Below are 15588 nucleotides of genomic sequence, written 5' to 3' on the forward strand. Positions count from 1 at the left end.
TCAAACAAGGAAACTGAGGCAGCTATTTGTTGGGGAATATCTCTCTTTCTCAAGTCATATAATAGGGTCACAATAAGAACTTTGGTCTTCTGACTTATGGGGGCTAGTCTTGTCTCCCCAACTAGAACTCATCAGTCTGATCCAATATAAATTCATCAAGCACTTGATATGTGTAATAGAGCACTGGGTTAGGTTCTAGGATAGAAATGAATCAATTCCTGCCTCTCAAGATGCTTACATTCTAATCGAGATACGAGTGTGGGCATGTGTATGGGGGCAGGAGGAGATATAACACACTCATGGATAAACAAATATAAAATGCAGATAGACAGTTAGGGCCTGATTAGTATGAATAATGAAACCTATGAAGTGGTCACATTTTTTGAATTTTCATTACATATTTCTATTGGGCTATAACCAATCACCATATTTTACATATAATTATGTTGCAATGAGTGTAAATTAGAATAATGCCACCACTTCATTATTCACACTAGGGTACATGATTGGGATCCCCTGTAATTTCAAGAGGGAAAGAGACTAATAACTAGGGATTAAGAAGGGCTTCATGGTTGGACAACTAGGTTGTGTAGTGGATACAGCACAGCGTCTGGAGTAGGAAGACTCATCTCCCTGAGTTTAAATGTGTTTAAAGTGCCTCAGACACTTACAAGCTGTGTGACCCTGGGCAATTCACTTCGCCCTGTTTGTCTCAGTTTCCTCATCTGTAAAATGAGCTGGAGAAGAAAATGACAAACCACTCCAGTATTTTTGCCAAGAAAACCCCAAATCAGGTCAATCAGATCAGGAAGAGTTGGGTATGACTGAAATGATCCAACAATGGGCTTCATGGAGTAGGTGGTACCTGAGTTGAGTTTTAAAGGAAAAATCTTAGAGATGGAGGTGAAGAAGCACATTGCAGACACAGCAGAGCACCCACACAAAGGTATGGAGGTGGAAGATAGACTGCTAGATTTGGGGAATGGTTAGTAGGCCAGCTGTGCTAAAGAATTCACCAAGGGAGGTAGTATGAAATTAGGATGGAAAGGCAGGTAGGACCCAAGCTATAGTGGGCTTTAAGTGGCCATCCTGAGGGCTTCATTTTATCAGTCATTAGGAGCTAATGACAACTTTAAACAAGCGTCAAGTGTCAAGGTTAGATTTATGTCTTGGGAAGAGTATTTTGGTAGCAGTGTAGACGACTGATTGGAGAGGGGTTGCCTGGAAGCTAGAAGACCAAAGAAGAGGTTAATAAAATATGTCGTCCTCAAGGCCTTGAATTAGGGCATTGATCATGAGTGTGGGGTTGTGGAATGGATGTACAAGTCAGAATCAATAGGACTTGGTAACTGACTCAGTGAGGGGGTGAGAGGGAGGGAGGAGACAAGGATGACTTTCAGATGGGAGCCTGAGTACCTGGACGGATGGAGGGACCTTGAAGAGGTAGGGGAGTTTGCAGCAACAGTGACATATAGATGGGAAGATGGCTTCTGTTTTCGACATGCTGAATCTGAGATACCAATGGAACATCCAAGGAAGATGTTGAGCAGGCAGCTAATGATATGGGACAGCTCGAGACAGAAATTAAGGTAGGAGCTATAGATTTGAGAGTCATTTGCTTAGAGATGACAAGAGCTGGTAAGCTAACCATGAGAGAAAGCATGAACAAAGAAGAGAAAGGACCTGCAGAAAAAGCCTTGGAGGCCACCTACACTTGATGGGCAAGAGGGGGATGCTGATCCACAGAAAAGCTGGAGAAGGCATGGTCCGAGAAGTGGGAAGCCCAGGAGAGAACAGGGTCATACAAGCCAAGGAAGTAGAGAATATCCAGGAGGAAAGGGCGGTCGATAATGTCAAAAGCTACACAGAGCTCAGATAGAATGAGCACTCAGAGGATGTCACTGAATTTATCTGTTAAGGGATTGCTGGTAATATTAGAGAGAAAAATGTCTTCGGAATGGAAATTTGGGAAGTCGGATTGCAAGGAGAGATAGAGAAGGAGTGGATGAGGAAATGGAGTTAATGGATGCCTCTTTTCAAGGTTGACTGGGAAAGGAAGAAGAGATGGAGCTGAATAGATTGAAGGGATAGCAGGGTCCAGTGAAGGATGGGGAAGGTCTATCTATGTCTGTGGGCAGAAGGAGAGAACCAATGGATACAAATATATTAAACATGAGAGAAACAGACAAACACAGAGATAGAGAGAGAGAGAGAGAGAGAGAGAGAGAGAAGATATACTACCAGAAGAGATGGAAGGGTGGGATCAATGGCTCAGGTATTGAAGTTGACTTTGGCTGCTTTTCCAGAGAATGAAGCAAAGAACAAGAGGACAAAGAGTAATACAGAGGGGATTTGAATGAGATGAGGGGACTCATGACAGCCTCATTTCCTCAGCAGGAGAAAGGATGCATTAGTTTTAGTTAGGGACTGATTGAGGTTGGACAATATTTGCAATGGGCCCAGTTGGCATGGCTGTGTGACTTTTTTCTATTGTGTTCAGCATTCAAGTAGAAGCAGAATAGATGTATGATGAGGGTTAGCCCAGGGTTGATTTTTAACTAGGTATGAATCATGATAGGGCAAGAAGCAAGGAATTCACAGATAGAGGGTATGCGCTAATCAACTATAAGGTCAAGATTATGAATGGTGGAAAGTGAGTCCAGAGAAGGGGTGACAGACTAAAAGAATAAGGAGGAGAGGAAGGATTGGAGATCATAGTGAGAAAGAAAAATAGATTTAGGAGGAATAAGGCAGAGGGAGAGATGGAAAGATAGGTTATGATTCAAGAAGATAATTTCAAGATTCTAGGTCACAGTGCAAGGCCAGTTATAGGACATGGTGCTAATCAATGTGTGACCATCCCAATGAGCAGATTAAGAAGAATGAACACTTAGGGTGACCATGAGAGCTGAAAAGGTGGATGAAATGGAAGGCCCAAACATTCAAGGTATATGTCGAAATGCCCAAACATGAGGGTAGGGGCTAGGGTGGGGAGGAATACTATGAGCTAATTACTGAATTTCTTGAGAAAAGAGGGATAATGACCTGGAGATTGTTAGGTGACTAAAAGAAGATTGAGTTTGATGATAGTAAGGGATGAGGGAGGACCCCCTCAAAGAAGACATTACTGAATGAGGAGGGCAAAGAAACAGCATAGAAGTGGCATGTGTAGAGGGCTGGGGAGAACAGGAAAGGAACTCTTTGGGGCACTGGAGATGGTAGCTAGGAACTCAATGTCTTTCTTGGGGAGACTGCTTGCATAAAGATGGAAAGAGTGTGATATGAAGAAATCTAGGATGAAGGGAAGGTAGTCATCACAAATAGTAGTGGGGCAGGGATGGCTCTGGGTCTGAGGAAGCCAGGCGGTCTAGTGAATGGAGGGCTGGACCTGGATTCAGGAAGACCTGAGTGGGAATCCTATCTCAGACACTCCTAGCTACGTGACTCTGGGTAAATTATTTAATTGCTCTGGGCCTTCCATTTCTTCATCTATAAAATGAGTGGGTTGAATTCCATGGTCTTTAAGGTACCATCCAGCTTTCAATCTAGGATTCTTTGAGCCACAATGGAATGGCAGAATGGAAGAGGATTAGAGGGGTGTTGAGGTAGATTGGAATGAAAGTATGGGGAGAGGTATGGAGAGGGGAGGGGAGGGAGTGAAAAATAGTCTAGAATATTAGAGCTAGAAGAGCCCTTTGAACACAGAACAAGAGAACAGAATAGAACTTAAATCATAGAATCACAGTACCATGCCACCTGGAAGGAATTAGAGACAAGATTTAGTCTAACCTTCCCATTTTACAGATGACAAAAGTAAGGGCCAGAGAAGGGAAGCTACTTGCACAGTGAATGAGTAGCCATCCTTGGTCTAGAACCCAAGCTCCAAAGGTAGGCTTTCCACGGTACCATACTGCCTCCTGGAGGAACCCCTCCTTCAGGGAGATGAGAGGAAAGGGAATCTTTTCCCTGGCAGGGTTTCCTTTACAGACAAAAGGAAATTATAGCTCCTGGGAACAGACCAGGAAGGAGCCAATCCTCTGAAGGGGGCCTGGAAAATGCCTGGAAAGCAGTGAGAACCAGGGAGGTGGCGACATTCCCTCAAAGAAACCACAGAGGGGCTGTTTGCAGAGCTGTCTGCAGAGGAAATTAGCCAACTCCCTGGCCCAGGCTGAGCCGACTCGGAGCCCCCCATTTCAGAGAAATTTCTGTAGCTCTTCCCAGAATAAAAAAAAAAACCCAGAGGAAAGCATCACACACAGTGCCATGTCTTCTCCATGAAGTGACAGGAAGAGGTCAAGTAGCATTTGATTACAAGCCCTCGACCTTCCTGGGAAAGGCTAAGCTAATAGCCCAGTGGTAGAAATGCCTGTGGACAATGCCATTCTTTGAAAATGTCAAGGTCTCCTTTCTGCTCCCTCCCTGCCTGGGGCCTAGGCAGCCTCTCCAATGTTTCAAAGGTTAAGGAGTCCATCAGACACTCGGGAAGGGGGCCAGGCGCCCTGAAACCAGATGGGAGCAGTACCAGGCCTGGGAGGAAGGCCAAACCACTTTTCTCAGTCTTCCTCCTTAGGAGGAGAAATCCACAGAGGCTCTTAGGGATGCGGGAGGAGGGGGCATGTTGCAACTGGCAGGGCTGGAGCAGGGGGTGGTGGAATGCATGCATTTCTTTCAGAGATCTCAAACTCAGCGGAAGGGGTTGAGAGGAAAAGATCAGCAATGATTACAGTGATCTAGGACGAATAATAATGATGATCATTATTGGTATTAATTAGCAGTGTGTGTCTCCCTCTGACACAACTGTTTATGTGGCCTCTGACACACACTGGAGGAGCCTGGACAAGTCTCATAACCTCCCAGTGCTCTTGGAAACTCTAAGATGGGTTCTTAAACTGTGGGCCATGGACAAGGGGTCAGTAGATCAATAGCAAGGGTGGTCTAGGAACTTGGATAGGAAAAACATATTTCATCTTCACTTTTTATTAGCCTCTAAAATTTAACATTTCACATATTTTATACATTAAAAAAAACATTATTCTGAGGAAACCATAGGCTTCCCAGATGGCCAAAGGAGTCCATGACTCCCAAAAGGTTCAGAACCCCTGCTCTAAGACCTGAAGTATAGAAGGTGAGGACTTACATGAGTAGAAGGAGGACCCCCAAATCCTAAGTCTCACTCCCCCAACCCACTCATTTTCTAGATGAGGAGCTGGGTTCAGAAGAGAAATGAGTTGATGACTTGCCCACGGTCATACATCCAATGGTCATTGACCCAGTCAATGGGCTTTTCTGAACTGTCTCCTAGGTAAGTGCCAGGTGATGCTTAAGTGCTGGGGAAACAACAAAGGGCAGAACCAGCTCCTACCCTCTAGAAGTTCACTTTTTAATGGGGAGACAATGGCCCAGTTTCACAGATGAGGAATCCTCTGAGGTCCAGGGAATTTGGGGCATTTGTCCGAGCTCACAAAGGAAGCAATGACTGGGGGCTGAGACTTGACTGCTATGTCTTTTGACTCTAAATCCAAACCAGCTTCTCTTGCATCACACTACATCAGGATATATGTTTTTGAAGATAATTAGCAGTCCCTGAGATGGTGCAATGGATAGAGCATTGGGTCTGGAGTCAAGAAGACCTGAGTTCAAACCTGATGCCTCAGATATTTACTAGCCATGTGACCTTGGACAAGTCACTTCACCCTGTTTGCCTCAGTTTCCTCATCTGTAAAATGAACTGGAGAAGGAAATGGTGAACTGTCCTGTATCTTTGCCAAGAAAATCCCAAATGGGGTCATGAAAAGTTGAACACGACTGAACAACAACAACAAAGCAAGCCCTGAAAAGTCTAGTATTTCAGAGGATCATGGGTTTAGAATTGAAAGGGATCTAAAGAATCTAGAGTCCAATCCCTTCATTTCACAGATGAGGAAAAAGAGACCTAGAGAGGATCAATTCAATAAACAATTATTAAGCACCTACTATGTGCCAAGCACTGTGTTAAGCTCTGGTTAAATGACATCTACCAAGTGTTTGAGGTAGGATTAGAACCCAAGTCTTCCTGAGATCAAGGGCACTGTCCTATGTGCTATAATCTAGGAAGACCATTCACTAAGGGGCAGAGATCCCAATCAGACTTCAGGGAGAGAATGTCCCCAAGACGAAATCATGGAGCTATGGTCACAGTAAATAATAACAAAAACAAAGCACCTTCAGACTTGCATGGTTATGTCATAGCTCTCAGAAGTCTTCCCCATTCTTCCTTTTATTTGAACCTTGCAGCCCTGGGAAGCGACACTATCATCTTCATTTTAAGGTAGCATGGCCAGACGAGGGGAAGTGACTTGACCCAAGTGACCCAATGATGGTGGAGCTGGGCTTTGAGTCAGGGTTAGTGCTCTTTTCTCTGCACTGATAAACAAATGGCTGATTGTCCCCACTACCAATGGGTTCCATCAAACAGTCTCACCTAGTGTGTGTGCAGAGCTAGCAGTTATCCTAGAATTCCATGAGATGCCCAAAGGCTCTATGAACATGAAAGGGATCTGAGTGGTCATCCTGGCTGACTAATTTTACAGATGAGGAAACTGAGGCCTTGGGAGTCTAAGTGACTTGTCCAAGTTCACAAAACTAGTGATCACAAAATTAGGTGGGATTTGAACTCTGGTCCTCCTTATCTAGAGTCACTCCTTATCTAGAATCACTCCTTTCTGCTTGCACAGTGCTGCCCTATACTAGAACCCACATCAATGGTCTTTCCACTGTACTGCCCTGCCAATTGTTCACCACTGAATTTCTAAGAAGTGGTTAGAAAATTCTATAGACGTCTCTTGGGATTTGTGAAAAACTCTGAAGGCTTGACAATCCTACTTGACACTGTGGTCAGCATTTCTGCTGGGAGCAAAATTTTTTTACTTTTGGGAGTACCCCAAAAGGGCACAATCCTATCCTTGTGCCTTCCATCTTTTAAACTCCTTCTCATTCTCCCACAAGTAGGCTATTTTAACATGAGACAAAAGGAAAAGGCCTTAATTGTCATTGCAGCACAGATTGGGGGAGGAGGGGGAGCAAGTACCCACTCAGGCACCCCAACTCAAGTAGCTTTACCTTGACTCCCATAGCCGCCCTCTGCCCCGGAGCCATCCCATGATTCCATGGCGCTGTCTATGCTGGGCACAGTAGTGGCGTAGATCTCGGCCAGCTTTCCAGGCTTCTGTGCCTCACTGATATCTTCCTCTGTGTCACTGGCTTCATTCAAGCCCCCTGACTTCTTAGCGTAGGACCCTCCTGAAAATGAGAGAACAAGTTGGTCCTGCTGAATTTAAGGACTAATGAAGACTATATCTGGGATAAAAGAGATCTCTCTGCCTCTCCAATCCCTGCTAAATCTGGTAAAAATGAAAAGAAGAAGAAGGGAGAAGGAGGAGGAGGAGAAGGGGGAAAAAGGAGGAGGAAGATGGAAGAAAAAAACAAACAATAAGAAAGAGAAAGAAAGAAGGAAAGAAACAAAGAAAGGGAAGGGCTTGGCTTAACTCAGGACTTCACACGTCCAGATGGAAGCTACTGCCTTCCTACTCATGCCTGTCATAGATCATACTTGCTCGAATGAAGCTGTCATTATCAGTCTGACTTACTTTTATAGACCTGAAAGGGACCTTAGAGCACAGAATGCTCAAGTGAGAGGGGTCCTAAGGCCACAGAAAGTCAGGGCTGGTACACCCATTAGGTCCTAGTATGTTGAAGCTGGAAGGAACCTCATCATAGACAGGTCGCTTGGCATGGAGATATCTGTTTGTAATCCATGCTAGTGGGGAGGCCAATACTGGTAGGCCACTTGAGCTCAGGGGTTCTGAGCTACAGTAAGGTAACCTGGCATCAATATGGTAAACACCCAGGAGTGAGGGTGCCAATTAAAATTAAAAGTGTGTCATGCATATCATTTTTTCTCAGGAGAGCTGGTTGTTAAATATTTACCAACAGGCTGCCTAAGGAGGGATGAACCAGTTCTGGCCAAAATGGATGCTGCCCTTTCGTCCTGGATGAGATGGGGAGACCCAGGACCCAACCTCCCTTCCTTCCCTTCCCCTCTCTATCCCATCTTATTCCTCCTTCCTTCAGAAAACAAAAAACACAGACCATTAAAGCATCAAATCATAGAAAATAAAACGATTATAGAACATAAGATCTTAGATTTGGGAAGAACCACAGAAACCATCTGATCCAACTTTGTTGTATTATACTAGAGAAAACTGAAGCAAAGAGAGGGGAGCTGAGATCAGGTTAGACTTGAGGTCAACAGAATCCCAGGACAATCCTATGCTCTCAAAGCCCAACTGTTAATATGATGAGGGAGTCAAGACAGTTGAGCTGTATGTCTACCCCCCAAAGGTAGCAGCTGTTGCTTAAAAGGTAGCAGCTGTTGCTTATGACCCTAAGAAGGCCAGCAGCTTCTTTCCAACTCTTAGTCAGCTTGCTGGGGATATCAGATAAAAGCAGGGACAGACTAATCTTAACCTGACCTGGCAGTGACTTAGCTGTGGGTTTTGAAGAAATATGAGCCAGCAGGCAGAGGAGAACACAGTGTTGAGGGTCAGTGATGCACTGAGGTTCAGGTTTCCCCACCTCTCTGTGTTTGTGCTCTCCTGTGTTGGGTGGTTAACTGGGAAAGTCAGAAGTTCTTGGCACTTGACTATGCCCTGGGTAATGGCCCTCAGTGCATCCTTCCTTATTTTCTCAGGCACTCCTATCTCAGAGTTTAACAGGCTCTGACAGAGTAAGAGAAATGTTCTGAATTATAAGTTGCTAAATTCAGTAAATCTACATGGTATTTTTCCTCAAAAGATTTCAAAGCACCTGCAGCCCAGTGGTGTGCTGAAACCAGCTCGAACATGCTCACAGGAGCTGATTGTTAAATCTTCAGTGTGAGCATTTATACCTTAGAAATGGGGAAACACTAAAAATCAGGGCTTGATTATTTTTTTGACTTTCTAGATTTAAGAAAGTGATGGAGATAATTGATACAGAAAAGTCATGCCGATTAAAATTAAAAGTATGCCATGCATATATTTTTTTTTCTCAGGAGAGCTGGTTGTTAAATATTTACCAGCACATGTTTGCTGTAGCCCTGCTTATTTACCAATGTGGCAGGGATTGGACAGGAATCATTCTTTCTGTTTTACAGATGGTGCAGCTGAGTCACAGGGAGGTTAAGCATGTACTTCAGTATCCCACAGCAAGTCATTGGTATGGCCAACAACGTAACTTTCTTCCCTTCTGATCTCCTTGCTAAGTTCCATCCCTGCTTTAGAATAATCATGATTTTTTTAGGTTTTCCCCTAGCAGATCATTATAGTACCACACATAGGATGTATAGGGTAGCGTGCACATTAGCTTGTGTTTAACCCACTCATTTTACAGACGAGGGGAATGAGACCCGGACAAGGGAAATGATTTGCCCTGGGTCACATACCAGGACTGGAACCAAAACTAGTGTTCAGCCGTCTCAACATAAACAAGAAGTGACTTAGGGAGCTATCTAATAATACTCCAATCCTCCCACGGGTCTGTGAACTCCTCCATGCCTACCCATTTTATGTGAGCCCATTATATGTGATAACATTTCATGTCATCCTATAAATTCACCAAAGTAACTCCCTTCCCCCCCCCCCCCCCCACCCAGCCAAGAATGTTGGGAGTCTTCCAGCACATTCCAAATGAGAGGTGGGGGTTGTGTGTGATAAAATTCAATGTGATGGAAAGTAGGGATTTCGAGTCTATAATGTAGCAGATGCCCCATTTCCAACCCCAGCCCTTGCCTGCTCCCAGAAACTTAAGCTACTTTTGTCTACAAGAGATATGTTGATATACTTACGATCCATTTGTTTTTTGATCTTGAGGGTGACTGTTTCCCCTGCCATTTGGAGGAGGTGGATGGCTTCACTGAGGGGCTTGCCCTTAAGGCTCACATTATTGATGGCTAAGATCCGGTCACCAACGTGGATGGCCCCAGTCCTAAGGAGATGGAACAAAGGCATAGGAACTGGCATTAGATGCAGGAAACTGTCCCTCAGAGCCCACAGGGGATGCAGTCTGAAGGGTCAGCCTGATCTCTTGCTTAGCAGACAAGGCCTTACAACCGTCTGTCAGAAGCAAAAGTCCATCATTCTTGTCTAGGCTCAATGTTCCATCTCTCACCTCTATGCCTTTGCATAAAATGGTCTTCTATGTCTGAAATGTGTTTCTTCACCCCTATTTCTATAAAATCTATATCTATAGGATATAGATATAGAACCTATAGAGTATATAGAATCTATATATGTACATATGTAGGATATATAGACTATATCAATACAATATAGAGAACATGTAGACTTTATATCAATAGAATATGGACAGAGAAGATATAGAATTTATATCTATAGAACACCAAACTTCCTTTAAAGCACAGGTCTCCTGTTTCCTGGTCTCCTCTTCTAGTTAGCATTCTCCCTCTTGAAATTACATTGTATCACTTTGTGTTTACTTACTTGTACACAAGTTATATCCTTCAGTAGAATGCAAGCTCCCTGAGGGCAGGAGTGGTTTCATTTTTGTCTTCATATTCCTAGTGCCCAGAACAGCAGGTATTCTGCTCAGTTGTTGAATTTAAGAATTTTCTCTGTAGGACTGGGTCTGCTCTTCCCATATTCCCTCTTCTCTTCCTTCTCCTGGCTCACCCAGTCAAATAAAGTTGGGATAGTTTTTGCCTACCCCCTTCTGCCTCCCTCCCCTCCATCTAGCACAACTCTACCCATCCTTAAAGGGTCATCATAAGGTACAAATTTCTCCATGATGCCTTCCCCTGACCATTCCGGATGTCATATGAAAGTATATATTATAATGTCTACCATACAACTTATCACATAATAAAATATATGCCTTTATTTTGTTGCCTATGTGTGAATTTTATCTGATGAGCTATGAGACTGAGCTGCCTAAGGACTGTATTGTTCATTTTTTTCTGCAACCACTGGAGAGCTCAATATGATGCAACCATATCAAGAGCTTTTACCAACCGAATGGTTCCTTCACTGACCACATCATCCGGCAGGTGGCCGAGGACCTAACTAGTCTGTTTCAGGGACACTCAAGGCTTTTCTTGACTGTTCCCTATTTTCTCTGATAAAGCTAACTAGCCTTTGGCAAAAATAACTATCCTTTCACCAACCTGGCTGACCTCTACTAGATGTTCCGCAATTTCTCAAAATGCTTCCTAGCCCCAGACATCACAAAACTTCAGGACCATGAGGATGACATCTTGCCTCCCGGACATCATGCCTCTGTTGAGGCCACTAGATGGCGCCATGGTGCACAGAGCACTGGTCTTCCAGTCAGCAAGACCTGAGCTCAGTTTCATTTTCAGATACTAGATGTGAGAGCAAGACATTTAACCTGTCTGCCTCAGCTTACTCATCTGTGAAATGGGGATAATAATAGCATTAATCTTCCAGGATTGTTGTGAGGATCAAATAAGATAACACATAAAGTGCGTTGGCATTTAATGCTCTTTTCTAAAGTCCTTCCTCTCCTTGTAGTTCTAATATACCCTAAGATCACTCCCAGTTCTAGCATTTTTTGTTCTAAGGGGTCCTCCTACATCTGAAATTCTACATCCTAAAGTCCTATCTGGGTCTAACTGTTAAGCTCCTTCCAGCTGGGGCATCCTCTGTTCTAAGAGCCCTCTCGCATCTGACATTTGATGTTCTAAGATTCTCTGTTCTCAAGTCCTTCCTTTTTTATAGCTTTACCATACCCTATTCTGAGATTACTTCCAATCCTGGTGTTCTCTATTCTAAGGAGTCCTCCTGGGTCTGATATTGTTTGTCTTAAGATCTCTCCTATTTCTGATTGATACAGAGTGAAGTGAGAGAAACCAGAAGAAGGATGTACACTGTTATCATATTGTACAAATGAACAATTTTGAAAGACTTAAGGACTCTGGTAGCAAAATAATTAGTTACTATTCCAGAGGACCGATCATGAAGAGTGCTGTGGTGATGGATATAAGATAGTGAATGAGACATGCATTTTGGACATGGCTAATATCGTTTAACTATGCTTATTTGTTAAAATAATTTTGTTTTTCTTTACTTTTTCTTCAGTGGTTAAGATAAAAATAAATTTAAGAAACTGAAAAAATTGGAAAAACAAAATTTAATTAAGAATAAAATGAGAGAGTTAGATTAGATAATCTCTAAGGTCCTTTCCAAATATAAATATGTGATCTATGATGACTACCTAAGTCTGCTCTTGGTTATATGAGTTATAGCTTCTATTGAATTCCAGCCATAATTCTGACCTGTAGGAAAGGCATATCTTCACAGGATCATAAATTTAGAGCTTGAAGGGACTCCAAGTCCAACTCTTTCATTTAAAAAATGAAGAAACTGAGGCAAAGAGAAATAAGTGACCTGACCAGAGTCACACAGATAATAAGTGGTAGAGCTGAGATTCAAACCCAGGGCTTTTGATACCATTCCCAGATCTCTTTCCACTATATCAATGCTGTCCCTCAGTCCTTTCCAAAAAATGGCCAGTGAAATGTCCTTTCCTTTTGCAAATTTTTGTCCATAGAATAGTCAGAGGTCTTGGAAATATAGAATTACTTCAAGTCAAAGGAAGCAAATCTCTCAATGTCTGTATAAATTTCCTACAATACTGAAATATACTGCCTTGTGAAGTAGGGTAGGGAAAAAGCAGGAAGATTCCTATCCACTGAGTGTCTACAAGTGGAGGCAGGATGACGACTTGTCAGGAATCTTGCTGGTGGGATTCAAACTTGGGCTCAGGGCTGAACTAGGTGACCTTGGAGGTCTCTTGGCTTCACCATTTCCTTGATTGTACAGACTACAAGCAGGACAAAATAGCATGCAGTACATCAATTTCCACTAGGTGTCAGCATTGGCCTCCCTGTTCATGCCCAGTCTTGAGAGAAATCCATTCACACTCAAGAGAGGATGTTTCCCCATTAAAGAATCATTTATGGGGTTTTATGAAGCTAATGGAGGAGCCCATCTGGGCCCAAAGTGGTCAATTATCTCTAAGAAGTTTCAAGGCTGACATTTTTCTTGCTCTTTCTATTTAACTAGACTGGTTACTATGATGGAACAAGAGACAGCAACTAATGGATTTCTCCTTCATTTAGCTTATTTATATTCCAACTCCTATTTAGAGAGAACATGAGACTAGGTGTCCTGGGTTCAAGTCCTAGCTCTGCTACCAAATTCTCTGGGTTCCTGGGAGCCAGAACTCGGGAAAACAATCTTGTGGCTAAGATTTACCTTGGTACTACCAATGAGGACACAGACAGGGCAAACAAGGTATTAAAGGCATGTTCAACATAGTCAAGAGAACGATATTGTCCATTCCTTTAGCAACATCCACTAATATGTATAAATATGAATATACTAATTATATATAATACTAATACACACACATATATACATATGTATATATCATCATAATTTTTCATTGAAGCAACTTTCTTAAGGATCTCCATTTGAAAATATATAATACTCATAGGATCACAGGGTTGGAATGAATCTCAGTGGCCAACTTGTCCAATTCATAATGGAAAAAGAATTCCCCTACAATGTAAGTGGCAAATGGTCATCCAGCCTCTTCCAGAATATCTACAAGGAAGGGGAACCCATTGCTTCACAATATAGCCCACTCTCTACTTTGAGATAGCTGTACTTGTTATGAAAATTTTCCTTTCATTGAACTTAAATTCTTCCTTGTGACTTTCACCCATTGTTTTTAGTTCTGGTCCCCAGCTGGATAAATCTAACTCCTCTCATGACACTCCTTCATATTCTTGAAAAGAGTTCACATGTTTCCCTACCTCTCTTCAGCCCCCAAATTGAGACTATTAGCAATCCTTTTGAATCCTGAATCTGTCTCAGCTTTGTGCCATTGGTCAATTTGAAAAGCAAGCCATCTAATCGCTGATTAAGATAACAAAACAGTACAGGGTCAAGAATAGATCCCCACAGCACAACTCGAGGGACCTCCTTCTAAGGTGATGCTGGACCAATAATGACTGCTCCTTGGGTCCCACCACTATACAACATACTGTCTAGCATCTAGAAGCCACTAGGTGGAGCAATGGATTGAGTGCTGGTTATAGAGTAAGGAACACTTGAATTAAAATCTTGCCTCATTCACTTCCTAGCGGTATGACCCTGGGTAAGTCACTTAACAACTCTCAGCCTCAGCATCTTCTTCTGTAAAATGGGGATAATAACAGTGCCTATATCACAGGATCGTTGAGCAAGACACTTTGTAATCCTTAAAGCGCTATATGTGATTTTGTTAGTTGGAAGGAAGTGGGGCATAAATTAAATGAATGAAAGTGATTTTTTAAAGCACTTTACTATGAATAAGGCAGAAGGAGGATTGGACTTGGAATCAGGAAATCCTTGGTTTGAATTCTGACTCAAGTTCTGTGACCCTGGGCAAGTTATTTAAATTCTATAAATCTCAAGCTCCTCCTCTGTCAAATGGGGATAATAACGGAACCTACTTCCCAGGGGTGTTAGCATGAGGCTCAAAGGAGAGAATGAATGTAAAGCATTCTGTAGACTTTAAGGTGCTCCATAAATGCCAGGAGTGAGATGCTTATTAATTGTTATTATTAGTATTATTATCAGCCTCTAGTCTGGTGATGGCTTCATTCCCTAAGGCTCCCGCTGCACACCTGCTGAACCCAGTCATTGTTTCAGCTCTGTGGCAGCCTTGCTGATAGCACGGAGCCCCAGGAACCATTAACAGGACTTTTATTTGCGATACAGGGTCACTCAAAAGAGATTGACTTTTGTCACCCACACAGGTGAAACCAGTCGGGCAGGAGCATGGTGATGGGTATGATGGCCCATTGAGCTGGCCCATTAACTCACACATCTGGGCCAGGTGATGCAGAAGGACCATGAGCTGGGTATAGAGCTGAGGGGGAAGAGGCGGGGGGATGGATTGAATCTGGGAAATGGCGCAGAGTTCTCGACCCTCCAGAGCTATTGCTGGCCACCTAAGCTTCTATTTTTGGTGCCAGTATTCTCCCGGTGATGTGACATGTATCCCCAGAGCTCAGCACCATGTCTGGCACACAGCAAGGGCTAAATAAATGCTTATTGACTGACTGTGGTTCATGGAACCCTGGGACCTCCCAAGGCTTCCCAAGGGCCATAGGGTCCCTAAGTCAGCTGCTGCATATTACCGGTGATGACTTGTCAGAAATGGCATGTAAGGAACCATGAATGGGGCCAAGAGGGCATGGGCTGCTCATGTGTCCAAGGCTGAGAGAGAACAGCTGGGAAGCCTGAGTGCTTCTCCTTTATCTGCGAAATTGTAACAAGAATCAGAGAAAGGCCTTCAGCATTAGCCTTGCATACTCTAGGGAGGATTTAGGGGAAGCTCTGGGGAGGCAGTGTGTCCAGGCTTGATGTCGAGAACACCTGGGTCTGATGCATCCTAGCTTGTGTAGTCATGGGCAAGCTACTTAATCTCTAGACCTCAGCAACTCTCTAAGGGTTTGCATTGCAGAAGAGTTGATGATTTGCT

The 15588-nt window shown here is 43.3% G+C and overlaps 1 protein-coding gene across 1 annotated transcript in view; it reads right to left on the reverse strand.

Moving 5' to 3' along the window:
• The window catches only part of GRIP2 (glutamate receptor interacting protein 2), a 406226-nt gene that overhangs the window by 25729 nt on the left and 364909 nt on the right, over positions 1 to 15588 (reverse strand). The window contains exons 18-19 of the mRNA XM_069083863.1: positions 9863 to 10002; positions 7099 to 7278 (exon numbers count right to left, since the gene is read on the reverse strand). Of these exons, the coding sequence (XP_068939964.1) occupies positions 7099 to 7278; positions 9863 to 10002 (320 nt within the window). The remainder of the gene's footprint in view (positions 1 to 7098; positions 7279 to 9862; positions 10003 to 15588) is intronic.

This window comes from Petaurus breviceps, unplaced genomic scaffold, assembly GCF_028583685.1.
Source record: "Petaurus breviceps papuanus isolate PSGF00001 unplaced genomic scaffold, PetGlider_PUasm1.0 174, whole genome shotgun sequence".
Lineage (NCBI taxonomy): Eukaryota > Metazoa > Chordata > Mammalia > Diprotodontia > Petauridae > Petaurus > Petaurus breviceps.